The 25,927-nt window shown below is 38.5% G+C and overlaps 3 protein-coding genes across 3 annotated transcripts; all 3 read right to left on the bottom strand.

Annotated features, from left to right (window-relative positions):
- Positions 1-4,219: 4,219 nt before the first annotated feature.
- Positions 4,220-4,630, bottom strand: LOC142629532 (uncharacterized). Its single transcript, XM_075803543.1, has one exon. It carries the CDS (start codon positions 4,628-4,630, stop codon positions 4,220-4,222), a length of 411 nt encoding a protein of 136 aa, XP_075659658.1.
- A 5,852-nt stretch (positions 4,631-10,482) lies between these two features.
- On the bottom strand, positions 10,483-10,938 carry LOC142629542 (uncharacterized). The gene has a single exon (XM_075803553.1). It carries the CDS (start codon positions 10,936-10,938, stop codon positions 10,483-10,485), a length of 456 nt encoding a protein of 151 aa, XP_075659668.1.
- A 1,606-nt stretch (positions 10,939-12,544) lies between these two features.
- LOC142629553 (uncharacterized) lies at positions 12,545-14,012 on the bottom strand. The gene is made up of 2 exons (XM_075803562.1): positions 13,868-14,012; positions 12,545-13,116 (listed from the first exon to the last, which is right to left on the bottom strand). The coding sequence occupies exons 1-2, from the start codon at positions 14,010-14,012 to the stop codon at positions 12,545-12,547; spliced, it is 717 nt and encodes a 238-aa protein (XP_075659677.1).
- Between the last annotated feature and the right edge of the window lie 11,915 nt (positions 14,013-25,927).

A 25,927-nucleotide genomic window follows, 5' to 3' on the forward strand; every position in this document is an offset into this window, starting at 1 on the left:
TCTACTTTACTTAATGCCTAATTAGTAAGACAATGACATATTCCTAGCCTTGTCATTTGCATAAGTGATAATTCCTTTCTAATGAATCAAAAGTTAGTTAGTCAACGAAATCTAACAAAACACCTTTATAACTGCAAAGTTTACATATCATAACAAAACAATCATTCACATCATTTCCAATATAACTTAATGATCTTAAGGAATAACCAGACATGGACCAGGCAACAAATATGTTTGATATACTTACAAATGCTTTAAGTGATGCTCATGAACTCCCATCTAGTCATCACTGTTTTGGGAGTCCCCAAGATATGCGATCAGAATGGCAAAATATTGCTAAAATCAACCTTAAACATTAGTTGGCTAAAAAATGAATAGACCGAGGAACCAGAGGGTTCTGTTTGACATTTAGGAACATAACATACAATGTTAATTTATCCAAAGTAGATGGTCCGAGGAACCAGACATAACTAAGGTTCTGTTCAACACTTAGTAAAATATCAATTTGTCCAAGATATGTGGTCCGAGAAGCTAGGCATAGCCAAGGTTCAGTTTGATACTTAGAAAAATGAACTGAAGTGTTAATTTACCCAAAGTAGGTGGTCTGAGGACCAGACGTAACTAAGGTTCTGTTCAACACTTAGTAAAATATTAATTTATCCAAGGTATGTGGTCCAAGGAGCTAGGCATAGCCAAGGTTTAGTTTGATACTTAGAAAAATGAACTAAAGTGTTAATTTACCCAAAGTAGGTGGTCCAAGGACCAAACATAACTAAGGTTCTGTTCAACACTTAGTCAATTTATCCAAGATATGTGGTCTAAGGAGCTAGGCATAGCCAAGGTTCAGTTTGATACTTAGAAAAATGATAACTAACGTAACACATAATGTCATCAGTAATAATATGGTAGGAGTGCCTTTCATTAATAATAATACATTCGTAGGTTATTTACAATCTAGGGATGTGGTACAACTTTTTCATCTAAGTCCTCAAGATAATATGCCCCTATCCCAACTACCGAGGTGATGTGATATGGTCCTTCCCAATTAGGTCCCAATTTTCTCCATGCTGGGTTTTTCGCAGTACCCAAAACCTTCCTCAATACCAAATCTCCAGGTGTGAGTGGCCTTAACTTTACATTGGAATCATACCCCTGTTTGAGCTTGTGTTGATAATAAGCTAGCTGAACCATGGCGTTTTCTTATCGTTCTTCAACTAAGTCTAAGCTTTTTTCTAATAAGCCATCATTATTGCTTGATGTGAAAGAGCTCGTCCTCAATGTTGGAAACATAGTCTTTAGAGGGATTGCAGCCTCGGCTCCATAAGTCATAGAGAATGTTGTTTCTCCAGTGGACCTCCGAGGTTTAGTTCGATACGTCCATAAAACATGCGACAATTCTTCCACCCACTTTCCCTTCGCATCATCTAGTCTTTTCTTGAACCCATTAACTATAATCTTGTTGATAGTCTTAGCCTGTCCATTCCCCTGTGGATAAGTTGGGGTGAAATATCTATTTGTAATGTCTAAATCACAACAGTATCTTCTGAAGGCCTTACTATCAAATTGCAGGTCGTTATCTGAAATAAGAGCGTGAAGAATTCCAAACCTGGTGATAATGTTTTTCCAGACAAATCTTTTCACATCCAAATCCCTGATATTTGACAATGACTCAACTTCAACCCATTTAGTAAAATAATCTGTGCCAACGAGCAACCATCTCTTATTCCCTACTACATTTGGGAAAGGCCTTACAATATCCAAGCCCTACTGAGCAAAAAGCCAAGGGATGGACAGAGGATTAAGGACACCCCCTGGTTGATGGATGTTGGGAGCAAACCTCTAACACTAGTCACACTTCTTTGCATAATCTTGTGCTTCTCTCTGCATGTTTGGCCACCAATATCCTTGTTTAAGAGCTCTATGAGATAAAGACCTTCCTCCCGTGTGACTTCCACAAATCCCTTCATATAACTTTTCCAGAAGTAGTTCTGTTGCTTCAGGATGTATACATAGCAGATATGGTCTAGAAAAAGAGCGTTTGTACAACTTTTGGTCCTCGGATAGCCAGAACCAAGGTGCTTTTCTGCGTACTTTATCTGCCTCGAACTTCTCTTCAGGCAAGATATCATCCTTAAGGAATAACACTATAGGGTCTATCCAACTAGGTCCCACCCTGATTTGATGAATTTGGATGGTGTCATTGTTCATCCCAATAGGTTTACACAGATCTTTAATAAGGATGACCTAAGGTAGGCCTTGTGTCAAGGACGTCGCGAGGGTGGCCAAGGAGTTTGCATGCGTATTCCTGCTCTTGGGGATTTGTACCAAAGCAAAGGATTCAAATTTTGACTGCAAATATCTCACCTGGGTCAGATACTCTTGCATTCTCATATCTCTAGCCTCTAATTCTCCTTCCACCTAGCCCACCACCAATCATGAATCTGAGAACATCTATATTGTTTTTCCCCCATCTTCCGAACCATAGCCATTCCTACCAGTAAAGCTTCATACTCAGCCTCATTGTTGGTGGTCGAGAATCCCAATCTTAGGGACTTCTCAAAAGTAATTCCCTCAGGAGATACCAAAACTAGCCCTACTCCAGATCCTCTTTGGTTCGTTGCCCCGTCAACATACACCTTCCATATGAAATCATGCCAACTGATTTTTCATCCATGTCCAGCCTCTTAGCATTCTCTTTTAATGAGGGCTCAGCGAATTCGGCCACCAAATCAGCAAGGACTTGACCCTTTACAGAGGTGAGAGGCATATATTTAATGTCAAAAGCCCCCAAGATTGTACCCCATTTGGCAATCCTACCCGTGTAGTCAGCACTTCAAAGTATTAACCTAAGAGGGAGTTGAGTCAAAACAACAACTGTATGGGATTGGAAATAATGGGGAAGCTTACACGTAGCATGCACCACTGCTAGGATAGCTTTCTCCAATGGTAAATTATGCACCTCGGCCTCACGTAAGGACTTACTCATAGAATAAAATGGCCTCTGTACACCGCCATCAACCCGTATCAAAACCAGACTAACGACATGATTAGCCACAACAATGTAGGCGAATAGGACTTTATCCACCTCTGGCCGAGACATAACAGGTGGTCGTGAAACATATTCCTTAAGCTACTAAAAGGCTAAAGTACACTCCTTAGTCCATTCAAATCCCTTCCACTTATTCAACAACTGGAAAAAAGGCCTACATCTGTCTACAGATTGAGAAATAAACCGGTTTAGGGCAGCAGTCATCCCTGTCAATTTCTGAACCTCTTTAAGATTCTGAGGTGGCTGTAAGCTATTAATTGCTCTGATCTACGCAGGATTAACTTCAATTCCACGATGAGTTACCATGTAACCTAAAAATTTACCTGATCCCATACCAAAGGAACACTTAGAAACATTAAGGCGCAACTTATATTTCCTCAACGTTTGAAAGGTGTCATTTAGGTCTTTCACATGCATGGACACCATTTTACTTTTCACCACTATGTCATCTACATTCACCTCAATAGTTTTTCCCAATTGTGACTCGAACATCCTAGTCATCATCATTTGATAAGTAGCCCTTGCATTCTTCAAACCAAAAGGCATTACCTTGTAATGAAAATTCCCTGTTGGAGTGATAAAGGTTGTTTTCTCCTGATCATCCAAAGCCAAAGGTATCTGGTGATAGCCTTGGAAAGCATCCAAAAAACTCATCCGAGGATGCCCAATAGTGGCATCCACCAGCTGATCTATACGAGGCATTGGAAAAGGATCTTTGGGACAAGCCTTGTTCAAATCTGTAAAGTCTACACATACTCTCCACTTCTCATTCTTCTTCTTTACCACCACTGTATGAGCCAACCATTTAGGGTAGAAAACTTCCTTGATAGCGCCAGCCTTTTTGAGCTTGATTACATCTTCTTTGACAGCTTTAGAATGCTCCTTGGATGAACGCCGAGGTGGTTGTTTCCTCGGTACTACGGCCAGATTGACGTTTAGATGATGATAAATGAAACTCGGATCTACCTCGGGGGCTTCATAAGAATTCCATGTGAATACAACAATGTTCCTTTTCAAGAACTTTATCAGCTCCTCCCTTTCTTGAGGAGGCAACTTAGCTCCCACCTAAATTTTTTTTTCAAGGTCGTCATCTATAATAACTTTCTCTAATTCCTCACACATGGGTTCTTCTACCGCTGCCACTGTGGGCGTGGCCAGAGTTATTGATTGCTATGAGCCCCCCTCAGCAGAGGCTAAGGATTCAACCTCAGGTTGATGCAGAATTGCAGCCGCCATACACTGTCTAGCTACGGATTGACTCCCAACCAGTTCCTCGATGTGGTCTCTAGATGGAAATTTCACATTCAAATGTAGAGTTGAGAAAACAGTACCTAGGGCATGAAGCCAAGGTCTTGCTACAATAGCTATGTAGGGAGAATAGGCATCTACCACAATGAAATCCACTTCTACCACCTTTGAGCCTGATTGCACAGGTAATCTAATTTGGCCCTTTGGTATGATAGCCTTCCCATCAAAACTTATCAACGGTGAATCATAAGCCGTCAAATCCTCAAGCTTTAAGTTTAGCCCATTGTATAAGTTTGGGTACATAATCTCTGCATCACTACCCTGATCTACCATCACCCTCTTCACGTCATACCCTTATCCTCAGCGTAACTACCAAAGCATCATCATGTGATTGCGTAGTCCCAATCTTGTCTTCTTCTGAGAAATTCAATGCTGGTTGGATATTCCACTTGGCCCTCATCGGCTCAAAAATAGAGTTCTCGGCAAGAGTTCGTGCTACGGGCATCACCCTGAAAGGACGAGAACTAGTCCTCCCAAGAGCAACAAAGATGACATTGATCGTACCCAAAGGAGGCCTTGAAGAAGTGTTTCCCTAATTTACAAAGCCTGAATGGTCTCCTTGCCCATTAGGCCAATACAAAAACTGCGTTTAACTCCCCTCCCTTATTAACTGCTCCAAATGATTCCACAGAATCCTACAATCCTCAATGGTATGGCCCCTCTCTTGATGATACTGGCAATGAAGATTTTGATTACGCTTCATGGGGTCCCCTGCCATCTTGTTTGGCCATTTGAAGTATGGCTCGTTCTGAATTTTCTCTAAAAGCTAATGTACCGGTTCTCGAAAGACCGTGTTAACCACTTGAGGAGCAGTAAGACCAGATTACCCGGCAAAATCTCTTCAATGTCTGTTACTATTGTATCTGTCTGACCTGAAATCCCTCCTCTTTTGAGGGATAACCTTCGCCTTTTCCTTACCTTGTTGCTGATCTTCCTCAACCCGTTTATATTCATTGATACGGTCCATGAGCCGGCACATACTTCATACAGGTCTTGGTCAAAGATTTCCTTAAGTCATGCTTGGCAGGTACGCCAACTTTGAAAGTCCTTATTGCTACATTATCAAAATCTCCGTCAATCTCATTGAACATCTCTCAGTATCTGTCAGAGTATGTTTTTAGGGTTTCCCCTTCTCGCATGGCCATGGACAGTAATGAATCTAGGGGCCGAGGAACTCTACTACATGTAATAAAGCGAGATCTGAACGCCTGGGTGAGTGAACCTACCTTCAAGCCATTAAACTACCTCATCGCCACAGGTCCCAGGCTGGATGGGAAGACCTTGCGCATTAAAGTCTCATTTTTGGAGTGCACTGCCATCCTTTGGTTGAAATGGCTCACATGCTCCACAAGTTCTGTTTGGCCATTATACATGGTGAACGTTGGCTAGGTGAATCGTCGAGGAAGCTTCCCTCTTTCCACCCTACGTGTGAAGGGTGACTTGGAAATTTGGTTCAACACTTTACTCATAGCATCATTTCCTAAGCCTCTGCAAGATGAATTCCTACCTCCACAACCATGAAGGTTGTCCTCCTCATAGGAGAAAGACTCACTAAGGGGAGTTCTTGACTTGTGTCTGTAACTGCTATCCTTGGTGTCCTCAGAAGAAGGGTCAGAAAATGAGGGAGATCGCCTTCGCCTTTAGTGGCACAACTTCCTCTTCAGATGGTCAATCTCTAGCTGCATGGCCCTAGCATTCTCTTCATGAGAAATTCTGCTTCCACCTTATGAATGACTTCTACCAGTGTGGATCGTATGCACACTGCCCTCTCGATCTCTTTCCCTTTCGAGATGCAGGAAATGATCCTTACGCTGGGACCCTATAGACTCTACATGGTGTGGACCTAAGCCTATCATAATGCTAAACTTCCTAAAGGCTAAAACACCAAATTTCTCATAGACGGCGCCAATTGTAAGGACACAATTTGCACCCAAACCCAAAAATAAGATTGGGATAGGCCCAAAAAGCCCAATACAATGAATTTGTAGAGAGTGGACTTGAAATCTAGGTTTTAGTGATTTTAAATAACAAAGATAATAGGCTAGATTGCAACATAGTACATATGGGATAGTTTATATAACAAAAATTGTCCTCGGACTCAAGCCGAGGAGACTAGATCCTATATTTCTCTTTCTTAAAGACAGGTTACAAATATTGATCTTAATGTCTACAGTGTTTTCTTTCTCCTATTTTCGATCCTTCCTCCCTGAATGTCTTCTCCTCCTTTTATATCATCTTTCTTCCGTTCTCCATCCTCCACGTATGGATCAAATTACTAATTTGGATACTTGTCCCATCAGCCCATCCCTGAAGTCTTTGGAGGTAGCTGTAAGGTTAAACCCTGATGCTCAGGCATCACTTCTCCATTAATGTGGCCAGAGGTTTAGTTGCAGAGCATTTAATGCGGTAGGAGTAACTTTATCTTGGATATTTCCTGTTTGGTACACTCACCATGCATATCCTTACTTAAAGGTTCTCTTAGAACATTGCTTTTGGACGTCAGGCATCCCTTTCCTACCTCGGCTTTATTCAGCCGAGGACGGACTCCTCCTCAGACCATTTCCAGGATGACCTTAATCAACCTTTGCTTCTTTATCCATCAACATTGTCTCTTGGGCCAATAGTCCCACGTCTTCGGACCATTTAGTGTTATCGGATTGGGCCTCTGGCCCAATACATACTCCTGGGCCCATTGACCCTACATGTGCAATAATTATTTATATACAATATATTTATATGGTTTTTTTGTATAATTTATACAAGAAATCATTTATCTGTAATAACTATGATCCAAAAAAATTTTGATTAGGAATACAACATTTTCCTCATGTTTAGTTGCTTTGGCAACCATTGAAAAAAAAAAACATCATGATTAAAAAATAATTTAATAAAGCATGCAATCAAAAATATATATCATAAAGTTTTTTTTTTTTTTTTTTGTTGAGAAACAACATCATAAAAAATTGAGTTTAAATATGAGACTCTACAAAAATAAATTTAATAACACAAAATCAACTGTATAAAATAATAATTTTGCAATTAGATTAGTGGAAGTAATAAAATATGTGTCAATTTACTCTAGTCATTTTCAATAATTTATTTTTCTCTTTCTAATGGCATATCATATAATTATTTTCCTCTTTATTTTGTCTTTCACCTCATCTTTTTTTATTTTTTATTTTTTGGAGAAGAAATGCCTCAAACATTCATTGAAAAAAATCAGCCATAATCGGCTAAGAAAAACATTAAACAAATATGGTGGAACACCCTTCATCCATGTAGAAATATCACTAATATCACTAACATGTCTCGCATGTTCAACTAAGTAGCGAGCTATAGAATTACCTTCTCTACAAGTATGAGAAAAAGAAATAAAATCAAAGGCATCTATGGTAATCTTCAAAGAAGAGAGTAGGTGACCAATGGAAGCAAAAGCGTCCTTGTCGCTTTGTAGAGCTTTGATAACAACTTCCGAATCCCTCCTTGAGAATAATAGAAGAAAAACCATAATCATGAGCGAAGAGGATAGCTTTGGCGACTGCCAAAGCTTCGACATCATCTGTGGAAGGGGGTAATCTGATATTCTCTAACAGAGAGGCTAAGACCTGTCCTTGCGAGTCACAAACCACTACACCCAACCCGGCCATATTAACATCTCTAAAGGTAACTCCATTAAAATTCACTTTGAGAACTGAATCTGGTGGAGGTTGCCAATGAACCCAGGTCTGCGTTCAACTAGGGGGTCGACTTGGAAGAGCTGGTTGAACCCGATAGAACTCATGGAGCATCTGGGATGCTTGGGACAGAACCTGGCTAGCAGGAAACTCCGCATGCTTGATCCTGATTTGGTTTTGAAGATACCAAATAGTTCATACTAACATGGCAAAATGTTCTAAATCTTTTCCTTCCTCAATTACAAATTGCACCAGCTCCAAAAAATTTGAAAATTTTTTTTTCGACGAAACAACCAAAAAGAATCAGCTTCCCAAATTGCCAATAGTGCAAGACAGCTCCATAAAGCATGAATGATTGTTTTTGGACAGGTTTGGCAGTACTCACAAATGTCTTCAGTTAGGACTCTTTGATGAACCATATTCGTTTTGACCAGAATGGCATTTTTACAAGCACGCCATAGGAAGTTCTTCACCTTACTCTGGACCTTCAATCCCCAATTTTTTTTCCAAACTTCCTAAGGAGAGAGCTCGGGTTGCCCAGATGCTGAGTGTGAGAGAAGTTTTCTTTTGCAAGGAAATTGTAACCAGACTTAACAGAGAAGCTACCCGAAGTGTTGAAGGGCCAAATAATTTTATCTTCTGCAAAGTGTCGTGAGAGGGGGATACTTAAAACCGAGGCAGCCTCTTGTGGATCAAAAAGGCTTTGAATCAAGTTTGTATCCCAAGTCTAAGAGTCTGGATTTTTTAGCTCAACCACTCTTATATCCTAGAATCCTTCAACTACCGAAGATTGAATCCATGGCTAGTCCAGAGATGGTAACCATGCATCCTCCCACACACTAATTGAATCCCCACAGCTAACCCTCCATCTTGCTCCTCTCTTCAAGACTTCTCTCCCCTTCCAAATACTTTGTCAAGCGTAAGAACCAGTGGCTGAACTAGGTGCCTCCAAGATGGAGCAATTTGGGAAAAATCTTGGCTTGAAACTCTATAGAACAATGAGTTTTTATTATGTAACAATCTCTAAGCTTGTTTGGCCAAGCATGCATCGCTAAAGAGAGACAAGTCCTTAAAATCCATACCTCAATCAGTTTTTGGTTGACAAAGAACATCCCAACTCACCTAATGAATTTTTCTTTGGTCACCCCTTTGTCCCCACCAAAACTTCCTAGTGACAATTTAAATTTCATGACAAAGACCCAAAAGAATTTTGAAATAGCTCATCGTATAGGTTGGAATAGCTTGAACAACTGCCTTGATTAAGATCTCTCTCCCTACTTGTGATAATAGTTTTTCCTCCTAACCTTGTAGTTTATGCCATACCTTCTCTTTAATGTAGTTGAAATTGGTCTTCTTCCTCTGCCCTACAAAGGATGGTAATCTCAAGTATTTTCATACGGCTTAATTTCCAAAACTCCCAAAGCTTGCTTGATTTGATCTTTCACTTCCTCCAAGGTAGTTTTGTTGAAAAAATAGTAGTCTTTTGTCTACTTACTTGTTGGCCAAAGCATCTTCTATACACATCCAAATAATCTATAATTTTTTGACATTCCTGAAGTTGTGCCCAGCAAAAGAAAAGACTAATGTCTGCAAATAAAAGGTGAGTTAGTTGTGGGCTATTTCTATAAGAGAATCCCCCCGAATATCTACCATAGCTACTGCCTATGATATGAGACCATGCAATCCCTCAGTACACAGTAGAAAGAAGAAGGGAGAAAGTGAATCTCCTTGGCAAATGCCACGGGAGGGATGGATCAATCCCTTAGGTTCCCCATTCACCAAGATCGAGTAAGATACTGTCGTTACACAGACCATCAAGAGCTTGACCCATCTGATCATTGAAACCCAATTTTTTATCACCAACTCTAAATAGGCCCACTCTACTTTATCATATGTCTTACTCATGTCAAGCTTGATTACCATAAAGTCATCTTTGTCAGTGTAATTTCACATGTTGTGTAAAGCTTCAAAAACTACTAAAATATTATAAAAAATAAGCCGGTTTTTTGTGAAAGCACTCTAATGTTCAGTAATAATTTTTGGCAAAATTTTTTTGAGTCTATTGGCGAAAACCTTTGAAAAGATTTTATATAGAACATTACACAAACTGATAAACCTAAATTCCGATACAAATTCAAGACACTTAACCTTGGGAATAAGAGTGATAAAAGTATGATTGAGATAAGGTGGAAGAGATGCAGTATTGAGAAAATTAAGGACAGGATGAGATATATCATTACCAATAAGATTCCAATAATTTTGGTAGAAAAGAGGTAGCACACCGTCAGGTCCCCATGCTTTGAGGGGGGCCAATTGTTTGGTAGCATCATGAACTTCCCAAGGTTGGAACGGAGATGACAAAGTGGCATTCATCTCATCTATAATAATACTGTGGATGGTGTTGACTGATTCATTAGCTTGGGGGATGGGAACCGAGGTGAAGAGGTCCCTTTAATAGTTCACTAGAGTCTCGGCCACTTCTTCATAATTAGAACACCACCGTCCAACCGAGCTTCTGATATTTGTTATAGAATTCTTCCTGTAACGTTGGGTAGCCTTGTTGTGGAAATACTTTGAGTCTATAACTCCATGTGAAGCCCACAAAGTTTTAGATCGTTGAAGCCACATACGTGTTTCTTTGTCCATCAAATCATTAATTTCCTCCTTTAAGGCTCTAACCCGTGAGTTGTTGTCACATAATTGTGCTTCAGATTTGGCTTCACCAAGCTGCCTTCGTTTCAAATATAGCTCCCTTCTCACATTCCCAAAATGCTTTCGACTCCATCCCTTCATCTCTCTCCCACATTGTTCAATTTTCCTTACAACTCGAGTTTGAGGATTAAGACGGTCTTGAGAGGCCCACACAACTTCAACTGTTTCTGTACAGCTTTTGTCAGAGAGCCACATCTCCTCGAACCGGAAAGGCTTAGATATACGTGAGAGCTCAAGATTTTCAGGGGCAATCCATAGTGGACAATGGTTAGAAGTATCCAAAGATAAGTGATGAACTCAAGAATCAGCAAACCTAATCAGCCAATCATTAGTAGCAAAGCCTCTATCTAGCCTTTCCCACATTGAGTGCCCATTCGCAAAGCGTTTCTGCCATGTGAATTGAGAGTCTAGAAAGCCCAGCTCAAGAAAACCATACTCATCATTGGCATCATGGAAATCTTCATTTGTGCATGACTTCGATTGCTTCCCCAAAGCTTTTCCGAACTCTTGAGTAATTCTTTGAAATCCCCAGCACAGTGCCATGGGAGCTTCATCCGATTGTTTAGGCTGCGCAAAAGGTCCCATGATTTATACCTCTCATAAGTGACAGGTTCACCGTAGAAACCTGTTAGTCTCCTTGCATCTTCCTTGCCTTTGTTCACAACTGCATCTATGTAATTCTTTGAGTATGTATCCGCATCAAGGCCAATTGAATTCCTCCAATACAATGCTAAACCTCCATCTCTGTTATTTCTTTCCACAAAGAACAAATTTGGAAAAACTATTTTTTCTTTTTTTTGTTTTAGCCTAGCTTAATCCGCCTATGTTTTGGCTAAAAACACTACAGAGGGATCTTTTGCCTAGATCAAATCTCCATCCTTCTCTGTCAATAGGTTTCCAAGCCCACACAGTTCCAAAATAAGCAACTCATTGCGGCTGGCAAGGCTGATTTGTAGCCTCCACCATTACTATATTTGTCTTGTCATCCATCTTTAAAACCTGCAATTTCTTACATGGTAATTCAAATTGGGAATCATCATGGGTACAACCTGCACGTTTACCAGTTTAAGGAGTACCATTTTGAGTGATGCCAGTCATGGGATTGTCCTCTGTATGTGTTTGGCATATTATTCTTCTCTAGGTCCTCAAATTTGTTTGCCCATCATGAGTAGAGCACGTGCCACCCTCCGATAGAAGAGGGACATGACTAGAATTCTTATTGTTATCAATACCAAAAAAAACTCCATCAGATTTATTTAGAGATATATTGCTTCCCGTGATTACCTGATCAGATAAGGGAATAAATTCTTGGTCATACCTCATAATTTCGGAATCAATTTCTTGAATTTAACTTTCAAAATAATTCAAATTCGAATCTGACTGCAAGTTATTCGGGGGGAAAAGAGGATCTCTTGGCCAGCTGCGGGATTAATGACCCTCAAGTATTGTGGGATTTTTTCCTACGATGTTGCAGTTTCCATATTAGAATTTCGGACAGTAATGGCCTAAGTTGGAAAATTTGCCCCAACGGAGGGGGTGGTGGAGGCTGTGGGGGTGGGCAGATTGGCATCAACCTCCCTTTCCTTAGAAGCCTCATTGCCAAAGAAATTGCCAAAATCTGGTCAAGATGTATAAGTTTTTCTACCCATGGTGTTTGGGGGAGCACGTAACCAAGCCCCAAAACCTTGTTTGTCTAGAGATAAAGTTCCTTTGCTTGCTAGCCAAATCTCGCAATCCTTATAGTCATGAGACACCATGCCACTCCAATAACAGAAGTTTGGAAGTTATATTGGAAAGAGACCTAATCTTCTCTATTCTGACCCAGCAAAACCTTACGGCCCCAACAGAGGGGTTTAGACACATCAATACTAACTTGCACTCGTAGGAAATCACCACCAATAACTTGATCTCTATGTTCTAAGCGTGAAACAACTCCTACAGATTTTCCCAATTCCATAGCCATCTCAAATGTTAACCTGTTTACTGGTAAACCATGTATTTGCAACCAAAATTTAACGGTAGAAAAACGAAGGGTGTGGGCCGGGCACTTACCATCATACCATTTCAGGAGAATTAAGTGTTTATCATACGTCCATGGCTCCATGGCTAAAACCCGTTCAGCCTCACTCTCCACCTCAAAAACAAAGAGCATAGTATGGTTTCCAACATCACAAACTTTGAAACCATCCCGTGCTTTCCACAATAGTTTAAAAGTTTTTCCAATAGCCTCCACATTCAAAACTTTGCGGGTTAAAAATTGTGCTGCTAAAACGAAATTCTTTTCGTCCTCGACAGGATCATTTTCAAGATAAACCCTCTCTCCCTCCTCCTCTGTGAGGTATAAGCGGGTCCAATTCTTTAGAATGTCATCCACTGTTGAGAAGAGAGAATAGAAAAAACAAGGAAAAGAAAAGAAAAGTGAAAAGGAGAAAGAAAGAAACTGTTTCCCCACCCCCAGAAAGGAGAGAAAACCCTATCCAACCTATTAAAAACATCTCCAGCAGTCTTTTTTTAATTTTTGTACTGTTTAGAAGGTAAACAATAACACTTACTTTTTATCTACCTACTTTTTTAAATACATATTCCAACAGACTCTCTATCATTTTTCCATCTCATTTATATATTATTTTTTCATTCATTTTTTATTTTTTTTTAGGAAATTGTTTATTCATTTTTTAATCTTTTATTTATTCTTACTCTATTCATTTCCAACATCTATATTTCAATAATAACTTCTTCAAATTTTTCAATAATCATATTTCTCAAATATGGTAATATTTCTTAAGGGAATTTTAATTATTCATTAACTTATAATTAATTACTATTTTAAAAAAACTTACCATACTTTTCATCGAAAAAAAGTCCACCACACACAGATTAGACCTATTCATTTTATTCCTTACTATTCCTTAAATTATAATTAATTCCCTTAAAAAAACTTAACATACATATTATCATTAAAAACAATACCACCACATAGGCACACACCACACGTCTTCCTTTTTTTCTCCACCCCCTTCCTTTTTTTGTTTCCTGCCGATTCTTCCTCTTCAGCCTCTATACCATTGTATTGTATTGATTGTAAAAAAATTTCTATCTAAAATAATTTCAGAGCATCTAGGACCATTTGCCCAAAGCCTTTCGCATCGATCTGGAAGTCTTGGAGCTCTGGTCTCGTCAACTTTTCCTAGTTCCAACGGTAGATTGAGAAGGTTTTCATGGTTGTGGAGGTGTGTGCTGATGTTTCGACTGGCTGAGACTCTGTGCATGTGACCGGATTTGGTCAGATCGTCTTCTCTGTAATTTTTTTTTTCTTTGTTCAAATTTTTAGCTTTGTTGTTCTAATTTAATTGGTTTTATGAGAATAAGATTGTGGTGTGTTTTGATTGAGAAGAGGAGGAGAGAGATCTTTGCCTTCAAAATTTTTTCTTAATAAAAAATCCTTTGATTTTGATCTCAATAAGAGAATGCATGCATTACAAAAATTAGAAAGATTTTAATTTTTTTCCTCGTTTTCTCAATTTGTGAGTAAAATAGTCTTTGGATTTTCTTTCTTCAAGGCTTTGAGAGAGGGAAAGGGACGTGAGAGAAAGAATCATTCTTTTATTCAGCCGGATATTTTTTTAATAAGAAAAAATGGTTTGAAGTTGCTACAGTACTCTCAGTTCAAGAAGCCGCTTTGAAGAATTTTGGAGTTAGAGAGGCTATTGTGAGTCTTTTGGGTAAATATTGGTAAAAATTAAGTTTTTTGGGGTTATAGTCACTGTTCAAAGTTATTTGGAGGAATGAGGAGAGAGAGTGAATTTCGGCAACAGTGTTGCCGAAATTCGAAGAAAAGTATGAGAGAGAAAATCCAAACTGAGGAGAGAGAAATTTTGAGAATTTCGGCAACAGTGTTGCCGAAATTCCTTCTGCCCAGCCTGCCCGCTTCACTGAGTGCTGCGCATGCGTGAGTGCTCAAAAGGAAAAAATAAAAAAGGTTTGCGGCAATCCCATTGCCCAAAATGGAGGGAAAAGAAAAAAAAAATTGAATTATGGCAATGGGATTGCCGAAATAGGGGGGAAAGAGGAAAAAAAAAATTTGTGGCAATGGAATTGCCGAAATAGGGGGAGAGAAAAAAAAATGTGGCAATGGTAATGCCGAAATTGTGGGAGAGAAAAAAAAAATGTTGTTATTGTAAGTGTCAGGTTATTACTAGTTGTTATTGTTAGGGCAAAAAAGTATCTTAGCGTTAGGTTCAAATTTGAACCAACAACAACTAACCACCTATAATTTATTGTAAAAATAAAAATGTTGTTTATGTTTTTTTTTTCCTTTTATTTCGGCAATGTCACTACAAAGAATCTCTACAAAAATCTCAGTTTTTATTTTATTTTTTATTTATGGTACACATCAATCATTTTTTCTCTTCTATAACTTTCTTTCATGTACGTTTTAGAATTTAAGTACTTTGAATAATAATCAAACGGTACTTGAATTTGTTTCAAACAGACGGACAAGACAAGAATCAAACACTCAGCGTACTTGAGTTTGTCGTTTTCCCCTCCGGCAATTCCTTTTTTTTTTTTTCTCTCCCACTATTTCGGCACTACCATTGCCACATTTCTTTCTTTCTTTCTTTTTTTTTTTTTTTTTTCCCTATTTCGGCACTACCATTGCCACATTTCTTTTTTTTTTTTTCTTTTTTTTTCCCACTATTTCGGCACTACCATTTCCACATTTTTTTTTCTCTCCCACTATTTCGGCACTATCATTGCCACATTTTTTTTTCTCTCCCACTATTTCAGCACTACCATTGCCACATTTTTTTTTTCTCTCCCCCTATTTCGGCAATTCCATTGCCACAATTATTATTTTTTTTTTCTCTTTCCCCCATATTTCGGCAATCCCATTGCCATAATTCAATTTTTTTTTTCTTTTCCCTCCATTTTCGGCAATGGGATTGCCGCAAACCTTTTTTATTTTTTCCTTTTGAGCACTCACGCATGGGCACTCAGTGAAGCGGGCAGGCTGGGCAGAATGAATTTCGGCAACACTGTTGCCGAAATTCACTCTCTCTCCTCATTTCCCCAAATAACTTTGAACAGTGACTATAACCCCAAAAAACTTGATTTTTACCAATATTTACCTAAAAGACTCGGCTATTGTAGGTCTTTTTTTTTTTTTTTTGCTCTCCAAAATTAGCTTTAGAGAGCCTGGAGATCATTTACAACGTGCAATTTTTTTTCATTTTGCACATTGAAAACTTACTCTTTTTTTTTTTTTTTTACACATTTATTTTTATAAAACACCCACATCAATTTATCTATTATACATATTTATTCAAATAAAATATTCATTTCTTTAACACTGTAAATAGTAACCGTGAGAGTGAGGGAGAAAGAAAACGAGAAAAAGAGAGTGAGAAGAGAGGAAAAAGATTAAAAAAAAATTATTTATATGGTAAATAGTAATTTTGTATATATACATAATTACAGTTCATTTACAAGACCATTGTGTATATTTAAATATTTTTATAAAAACTGATGTGGGGGGTTTTGGGTTAAATGTGTAAAATTAAACATTTTTTGTATTTTAGAAAACTATCTACGAACTGATCTAGGTACATACGAGACTATCCTCCTCTGGGGGAGATAAGAAATTCTACAGTCTTGTCCCTATGGGGAAACCCCCAAGTGGCGAGAGCACAGAAAGGAAAATATTAATTTTCACCTCATTTTTTTTCTTTTTGAGAAATATTTTTTTTTTCACCTCATCTAAACATTATATTTAGTTTAAAATATCAATTAGTTGTCATTATATTAACGAAATAAATGCATTTATTTTCCTCTAATAATAAGCTATCGACGTACGCTGGTATGAATTCGAAATTTATTTTTCCTTGCTTACTTACACTGTTTGTTTCTTACATTGTTTGTTTCTGTGGTTCTGCTCTAAGCCCAGTGGCATACGCCACCTTGTGCAAATTCTCTAATTTGATTTGTTTTCCCTGTTTAAGCCTGTACGGTTGTATTTTATTCAATTATATGTTATTTTCATATCAGAAATCAACTTTATTGGTTAATTTAATTTTATAAAACCCAAAATACTAAAAATATTAAATTTCTTTTAATTGACATAGAAATTTACAATTTTTTTTTTAATAAGATTTCATAGAGTTCAATTTTTTTTTTTTTTTTTTTTTTGAGAAACGATTTCATACACTTTAGGATTGCTTCATAATTAAGAAAGAGTTCATTAATTATCAATTTTGGAAACAGGAAGAGATCTTAAAAGCATTAAAGGCTAAAAAAATTTCCCTAAGATATTTTCCTTTCAAATTTGATTCTAATGTATTAAAAGGAAATATCTTAATTTCCTAATAAATTCTACTCCCTTCATTCCAATTTATCTGTCATCTGTTCGATTTTGGGATACTATTTCTTAAGTTACCATTAATTTGATAATGTTCATATTATGCTTCTATTTTATTTCCAAAACCATTTTTGATAAATTTATTTAAGGGTAGTTTTGAAAACTTATACTCCCTCCGTCCCACTTTATTTGTCCTGTTTGAAAAGTCAAACTTTTTAAGGGAAGATTGTTTATTGTTTTGTCTGCCTTATAAAAATGTATAAGTTTACAAAAATACATTTAAATAAATTTATCAGCTTTTAAAAAAAAAGAGTTATTCTTAATGAGGCAACTAAAAAGGTGCCCTAATTAGATTGATTTTTAAAAAATATTAGTTAATTTTCTTTTCAAATAGTTTTGAAAATAAAGTAGAGGTATAATAGGAACATTAGTAAATTAATATCTATTATTTTTAGAAACAGGACAATATTTTGGGACGTCTCAAAATGGAATAGAGGACAAATAAAGTGGGACGGATGGAGTACATTTTTAATGATGTTCCCTTAAAAAATTGTATTTTTGAAACATAACAAATAAATTGGGACAGCGGGAGTAAATATTTTCCACGATTAAAGCCAATCAAGTCATAATTGCTTAGTCAAATAAATAATCTTCTACAATTATTATCAGGAAAATGCTAGAGATATAAAAAAATTTATAAAAAAAATTGCAAACTGCTAATGTAGAGAGTGATCATTGGTAATAAAAAAAAAATGTTATTGGTTTGCCCATATGAGAACCCGTAAAAAGTTGGCCATAACAATAATTTGTAAAAATGTTGTAAAATAGTTTGTGACTGTAACATTACTCTTATTATCATTAAAGCCTTAGTGATTTAATCTATCACATTTAAATTCAAACTTAAGTGCCAATTAAGCAAAGGGTAAACCATCAATAATAATTAATGATAAAATCTTTTCTTTAAGGACTTTAAGGGCTAAACTTAGAGCAAAGATTATATAATAAGACATTAATGGATAATTGGAGGGATGTTCTTTAAAAGGCATGAGCAAATTTGAATTGAAACAATAATTTTGGAAGATATTTAAAATTTAATGAGGACATTCATTCAATTATTTGATCAAATCATGAAATTGTTGAATTAATGCTTTTAAGATCATTTATACATGCATTCACACCTTACCTAAATTCTAAACTACAGACGGATGCCAAACAATGAGGCAAGAGAGATATAATACATAAAATACACCATCTAAATATTATATCTAAAAGCATGTGAGCAACTAAGTATATGAACATCTAAAAATTTGAGAATACAAACTTGTGTACATCCATGCATGTGGGCATACAAACATGTTTTTTTTATATATATAAAATAATTATAATATGTTATTAATCCCGCTGCTCAAACCATTTTCTCTCAAGGGTGCTAGTTCAATTACAAAGCCCTTAATAAACATACAAACATGTGGACATACAAAATTAGCATGTACTATCAGAGGTGATGCTTTTAAGATTTAAAATGTCTTCATTTATTCATACAAATTTCACACACACTTACAATTGGCACTGTTTGTACGAACCATAGGTCAAAAAATATTCAACGAAAAAACCATTCAGTCCGAGTTTCACCATAGCTAGTTTATTTTCATCAACCAAATGGATCTCACATGTCAATTCGGCATGCACCAGCCAGTCAGATGGGCCTCACCAGCTTTATTTAACCCATCATCAATCTGATATCATCCTCCCCAGCTTCCATTCATCTCCACAAATCAGTTCCCCTCACCAGTGGCGGCTCCAGGGATGTTTTACAGTTCTTGGGTAGGCTTGCTCTGTTACAATTTTTTTTTTCAAAATTCTCTGTTACAATTTTTTCTTTTTTAGATTTTAGTTCAATTTTTTTTTAGCTTTTTCTTTTTGCTTGAAAGCAATGTTATGAATACTGTTTTGGACACTGTTTCAGTTTGTTTAGTGGAACGAAATATTTCGGTATCAATCTATTTCGATGTACCGTTTTAGAGTGTTTTAGAGTTTCTAAAAAAATTAAAAATAATATATATTTATCAAATAAAACAAATCATTTAGTTTTTCTTTTTTGACACTCAAATCATTTAGTTATTACATAACAATTACTGTTTTAGAATATTAAAACATAAATATGTAATTAAATAATGAAAAACAATAACAAAAAATAGTACAATAAGAATGTATATATGTATATTGTAAGGACACAATTCAAATTCTCAAACCACGACAGGGAGGAAAATGGGCTTGAAAGGCCTTTCTTCACAATGAATTTGTAGAGGATGGATTTGTAATTTAGATTTCAAGGATGGCTTAGACAATTACAAAAAGAACGGGCTTTGGACCCAATGGAACAAAACAAAGAATCGTTTGCAAAGAGTAAGACTGAGAATTCCTCCTCGGACTGTTTCCGAGGATAGTTTCTAATAATATTTCTCAAGTTTGGATACAAATATTGATTATCATACACTTTTTCTTTCTCAAAAAAAGCCTCCCTTGCTTCGTATGCCTTCCCTCCTATTTATACTCCTCCTCTTCTCTTCATCATCTTCCACTTTATGGTTGCAACCCTCATTTTTGGATACTTGTCCCATCCATTCTTCCCTAAAGCCCGCTGGGATTTGGGACCAAGTTCCAAGCTCTATGCTCAGGTCTCATCCTTCCATCTATACTGTCAGCGTATCAATTATAGAGTCTTTAATACATGGGCGGTGGTAGCAGCTTTACTTTAGACATTCCACCGCTCTTTCTACTGTCCTCCACGTATACTGTGTATCCTCGGCTTAACATTCCGAGGACAAATTTACTCCTCGGACGGTATGGGACACTTAAATACTCCACGATTATTTTGATGTTTTCGGATTTGGGTTTCCAGCCCAAAAGACCTTGTTGGGCCGTCCTTCATAAATTACTGGGCCCAATACCCCTACAATAGCCCCTCGAGATTCTTTTTTCTTTCACATCGGGAGGAAAATAGGATCTCGACTTAAAAGACCTTTTTACCCTGCAGAATCCTAGAATATTACTAACGGAAATAACTTCTGAATTACCCATCACGTGTTCCCGATACTTCGGTATGCGAAACGCCCCTGAATTTATTATTGGCGCTTCTATGTCCCCCACGTTTCATTGATATGACACATATCCAACGGTCGAGAGCGATTCCTGTGTTGAGGCGGGAATTCGCCCGCTTCAAAACACCTTTTGACATATAAATACTAATTTTCTTCAAAATTCTTCACACTACAGAAACCTCATAACGTACCTGCCACACTTTCCATCTCCCCGTACTCTCTCTTTCTATCAAGTACTCTGTCCGAGGTGACGTGCTTTCTTCTTTTTTAAAAGTAAGTTCTTCAACACTCTTTTCCCCTCCTTATCAGCTTTTTGTTTCTTTTGTTTCTTTTCCTTCCCGTCTTCTCTTTTTCACTGTGTCTTTCATCCTCGGCGTAGTTAGTTTTCTTCACACCCCCCATTTTTTTCAAAAAAAAAAAAAGAATGGGTAGATTTGCGTCCCTGGTAGATTCAAACGAAAAAATAGAGCAGTTTAAGATTAAGTACAAAATTCCCTCGGATGTATCCATTAGGTACTATAACGAGGAAGAGTATTATACAAAAAGAAAAACGGGGGAAGTCGTAATCCCGATGATTGCGTTCATCGAAGGGGGAATGAAAATCCCCATGGGAACCGTGACTAGGGATTATTTTAGGGCTTTTAGATTAGCTCCCACCCAGTGCGCCCCAAATGTCTTTAGGATCCTAGGTTCCATAGATGCCTTAAATGAGAAGATGAACTTAGGGCTCACTCACCACGACGTGAACTGGGTATACAACCTCCACTACCTAAGCAAAAAAGACGAGTATTACCTAAAATCTAGATACCCAGAAGTTAGGCTAATTCAATGTCTGCCTGAATCAAATAAGGGCCTAAAAAACGACTTCCTGATAATATCAGGAAATTGGCACGACGGCCTCCCCTGTCCAACAAGGGAAGGGACTCCAGGTGAAATTTCTTTTACATGCTATTATCCTCTGTCTTTTTACTTTTTCTTACCCTCTTTTACTTGGATAACTCTACAGATCCAGACGCCGCGGATCGTCATCCCAATCTCGTTGACTTCGGACGGTTGGATAGGATCCTACAAGCTGACGTTTTTGTGCACACTGACGGCCAACTCCGAGCAGCTCATCTGATCCTCGGCTACACCCCAATATCCAAAGCTTTTCAGGCGCCGAAGTGCGTGATCAAAGCCCACGATCCTCGTCTTCCTCGGATCAGTGTTGCTGTTGAAGGTTTCTTGCTACAGGAGGGGACTACCATTCCTCAAGGTACCTTGGTTACCCAACCAATCCAACCACCACAATTCATTCCGGTTGGGATTCCCACAGTTCCTTTCTCCGCAAAATTAACCTTTGATGAAGCCGCGTCTTCCCACTCCACTGTAAAGGAAGAAGAAGAAGAAATAGTTGAGGTATCAGATTCCGAGGACGAGTTTGAGGTTTTTAATCAACCCTACTCTCCTGAAGATTCAACTTCCATCCTCGGCACCTCTACCCATATCTCAAAGGCTACTACTGAAGAATTTGACAATATGGGCATTCAACGAAAGATTAAGCCCAGCCTAAAGGATGTCCTTGAGGGCGCTGATAAGGCCCCTCGAGTCCAAGAACCATCAAAAGAGGTGCGCCCTCAGATTCAAGAAAAGGGTGCTGACAAAGGCCCTGAAGCTAGGCTTCCTCCTCCTCCCCCCCCATCCTCCCAAACTCAACGCACCAACATAGCTGATCTCAAAAGAAAAAGGGATCAGCCGAAAGGAAAGGAAGTGGTGGAGGTAGGAAAGGGCTCTGTTTCCAAGGAGCCCGAGGTGGAAAAGGGTGGAAAGCAGGCCCGTACTATGCAGACTAGGTCAGAAAGAAGAACTGACCAACAGGTGGCCGTGCGCGCCCCTGTATGGCTCCCTGACATGTCTATGGACGACGAGGTCATTACCGTGGATGCGTCCATTAGAAATTCTGATGAAGGGACAGCTGCATGCGTCACGGATGCATTGGAGCAGGCGCTGTTACTCCCCGAGGATATGGTTGAGATGAGAAAGAAAAGGGACCATACCGTCTTCATGACTTTGAAGAAGGAGCTTGCCATGGTAAGTTTTCTTTCTCTTAAAACCTTGGCTTTTGTTTTTATTTCCTATATATATATGTCTAATTTTTATATGTTTTGTTCGTAGGCCGTTCAATCTGCCCATAAGGCAGAGGAGATTGCCATCAACTCCTACAAATCTCTGAGGGCCGAGGAAGCTAGGCGTGAAACCGCCCAAAAGATCTCGGACCTTCATAAGAAGAAACTGCAGGAGGTCACAGCAAAGTTGGCCAAGGCAGAGAGTGATAAGGCAGGCTTGGAGGCTGATTTGAGGACAACGACTAATCAAGCCGAGGATCAGCGCCTAAAGCTCCGTGAAGCTGACAACAACCTCTTAGCAGCACGAAGGCTCGTAGAGGATCTCAAGAAAGATCTGAACTAGTCTGAGAAGGCCAAAGAGGAAGCCATCAAGGGCAAAGAGGAAGCCATTGAGTAGAAGAAAAAGGCCGAAAAAGCAAAAGAAGAGGCCGAGATCTCAAGGGACCAAGCCGAACAAGACGGTTATGATATAGGCGTGAAGGAGGTCACCGAAACCTTCAAGGCTCAGGTTCCCGAGGTATGTAGGCATTACTGCCTCCAAGTGTGGAATGAGGCACTTTCCCAAGCTGGGGTTGATGCCTCTTCCACTCTTTGGAAAGCAGAGAGTGTCTACTATCCTCCCGCAATTCGCGCTTCTTCCATTCCTGAAGTTGCCCAAGAAGCTGCCCAGGGATCATCTGAGGATAAGGGGTGATTTGGTTGAGGATTCAACTCTTTCTGAAGATGCTCCTAAGCAAGCTGATCCAGTACAAGAAAAGGCGCTTGAAGACGTACAGCCCTCAAGTGACCTTCGGGAATCTTCGAAGGATGAGTTGGGTGATCAAGCTAATCCAATACCCTTGATAGATGATCCCAAAGGCAAAGGAATTGCCGTTGAGTCCTCGGTCCAGCTTCCATCTCCTAAAGACCCCAAAGGCCCTCTGAAGATCAAGCTGAAACAATGAATGCCTGCTGCCTTCCTTTCTTTATTTTTAATTTATTTTGTCTCTAAGTGTAATACCTAAGTATAGGTGCAAAAGTACTATTTTGGAATCTAATATAAGAATGAATGTTGTTTTAGATGATTCTTACTTTTTTGCTTTATGTTGATCATATTGTTCAAAAAGTACCATCCTTTTGCTTTTCACCTAACTTAATAGCAACAACCTGGATTGAAATTGATACTCCAGGCAGGTTTAATTATGCCGGGAACTGCATCTAAGTGATGCATTTAAGTAATTGATTCTTCACTTTGGATCTCTATTTGAACTATGTAAAAATAAAGCATATGATCTTTTAACTTAGGTATGTAAAGATTTCATGTCTTGACAAACAAGAATAGAAATGTTAATTCTTCCCAAGTAAATGATCCGAGGACCAGGCCTAACTTAGGTTTTGTTTAACACTTGGTAAAGAATATTAATTTAGACGAGGTATGTGGTCCGAGGATCCAGGCATACCAAGCTTCAGTTTGATACTTGAATACATTGAAATGTTAATTTTCGCAAAGTAGATGATCCGAGGATCAGACGTAACTTAGGTTCTGTTTAACACTTGGTAAAGAATATTAATTTAGACGAGGTATGTGGTCCGAGGATCCAGGCATACCAAGCTTCAATTTGATACTTGAATACATTGAAATGTTAATTTTCCCAAAGTAGATGATCCGAGGATCAGACGTAACTTAGGTTCTGTTTAACACTTAGTAAAGACTATCAATTTAGACGAGGTACGTGGTCCGAGGATCCAGGCATACCAAGCTTCAGTTTGATACTTGAATACATTGAAATGTTAATTTTCCCAAAGTAGATGATCCGAGGATCAGACGTAACTTAGGTTCTGTTTAACACTTAGTAAAGACTATCAATTTAGACGAGGTACGTGGTCCGAGGATCCAGGCATACCAAGCTTCAGTTTGATACTTGAATACATTGAAATGTTAATTTTCCCAAAGTAGATGATCCGAGGATCAGACGTAACTTAGGTTCTGTTTAACACTTAGTAAAGACTATCAATTTAGACGAGGTATGTGGTCCGAGGATCCAGGCATACCAAGCTTCAGTTTGATACTTGAATACATTGAAATGTTAATTTTCCCAAAGTAGATGATCCGAGGATCAGACGTAACTTAGGTTCTGTTTAACACTTAGTAAAGACTATCAATTTAGACGAGGTATGTGGTCCGAGGATCCAGGCATACCAAGCTTCAGTTTGATACTTGAATACATTGAAATGTTAATTTTCCCAAAGTAGATGATCCGAGGATCAAACGTAACTTAGGTTCTGTTTAACACTTAGTAAAGACTATCAATTTAGACGAGGTACGTGGTCCGAGGATCCAGGCATACCAAGCTTCAGCTTGATACTTAGATAAATAAATTTAAAATGTTAAATTTCCCAAAGTAGATGATCCGGGGACCAGACGTAACTTAGGTTCTGTTTAACACTTAATAAAGAGTATCAATTTAGACGAGGTATGTGGTCCGAGGATCCAGGCATACCAAGCTTCAGCTTGATACTTAGACGAACGAAGATAATGAATGTAATGTAGTTTACAACAAAAAACGGCCGAAGTGCCTTTTATTTAGTAATAGTACCTTCGTAGATTATTTACATTCCAGGGACGTTGTACAACATTTTCGTCCAAATCTTCCAGATTGTAGGCCCCTATTCCTGCGACCGAAGTAATGCGATAAGGTCCTTCCCAGTTGGGCCCCAATTTTCCCCACGCAGGATTCTTCATCGTGCCCAAAACTTTCCTTAATACTAAGTCACCTGGTCCAAGAGGTCGAAGTTTCACATGAGAATCATACCCCTGCTTGAGCTTATGTTGATAATAAGCTAGTTGAACCATGGCGCTTTCTCGCTGTTCCTCAACTAAGTCTAAGTTTCTCATTAATAGATCATCATTGCTATCTGGAATAAAGGAGCTTTTCTTCAGGGTTGGGAACCCAGTTTCTAAGGGTATTACTGCCTCGGCTCCATAAGTCATGGCGAAGGGTGTTTCACCTGTGGATCTTCGTGGTGTAGTTCGATACGTCCACAAGACATGTGGCAGTTCTTCCACCCACCTCCCCTTGGCGCCACCCAACCTCTTTTTGAGTCCGCTCACTATTACTTTATTGACAGCCTCGGCTTGCCCATTTCCTTGGGGATAAGCCAGAGTGGAATATCTATTCGTAATGCCCAGATCACAGCAGTATTTCCGAAAGGCTTTGCTATCAAATTGTAAACCGTTATCTGAAATGAGAGTATGAGGGATGCCGAACCTGGTAACGATATTCTTCCATACAAACTTTTTTGCTTCCGTGTCTCTGATGTTTGATAATGGCTCAGATTCAACCCATTTGGTGAAGTAATCTGTTCCCACGATAAGCCACCGTCTGTTTCCCGTTGCTTTGGGGAAGGGTCCAACAATGTCCAAGCCCCATTGGGCAAAAGGCCATGGGCTAGATAGAGGATTCAGGACTCCACCTGGTTGATGTATATTTGGAGCGAACCTTTGACATTGGTCACATTTCTTTGCATAATCTTGTGCTTCTCTCTGCATATTTGGCCACCAATAGCCCTGAGTAAGGGCCCTGTGAGCTAAAGACCTTCCTCCTGTGTGACTTCCGCAAATCCCTTCTTGTAACTCTTCCAAA

The sequence above is a fragment of the Castanea sativa genome, chromosome 1 (assembly GCF_040712315.1).
Source record: "Castanea sativa cultivar Marrone di Chiusa Pesio chromosome 1, ASM4071231v1".
NCBI lineage: Eukaryota > Viridiplantae > Streptophyta > Magnoliopsida > Fagales > Fagaceae > Castanea > Castanea sativa.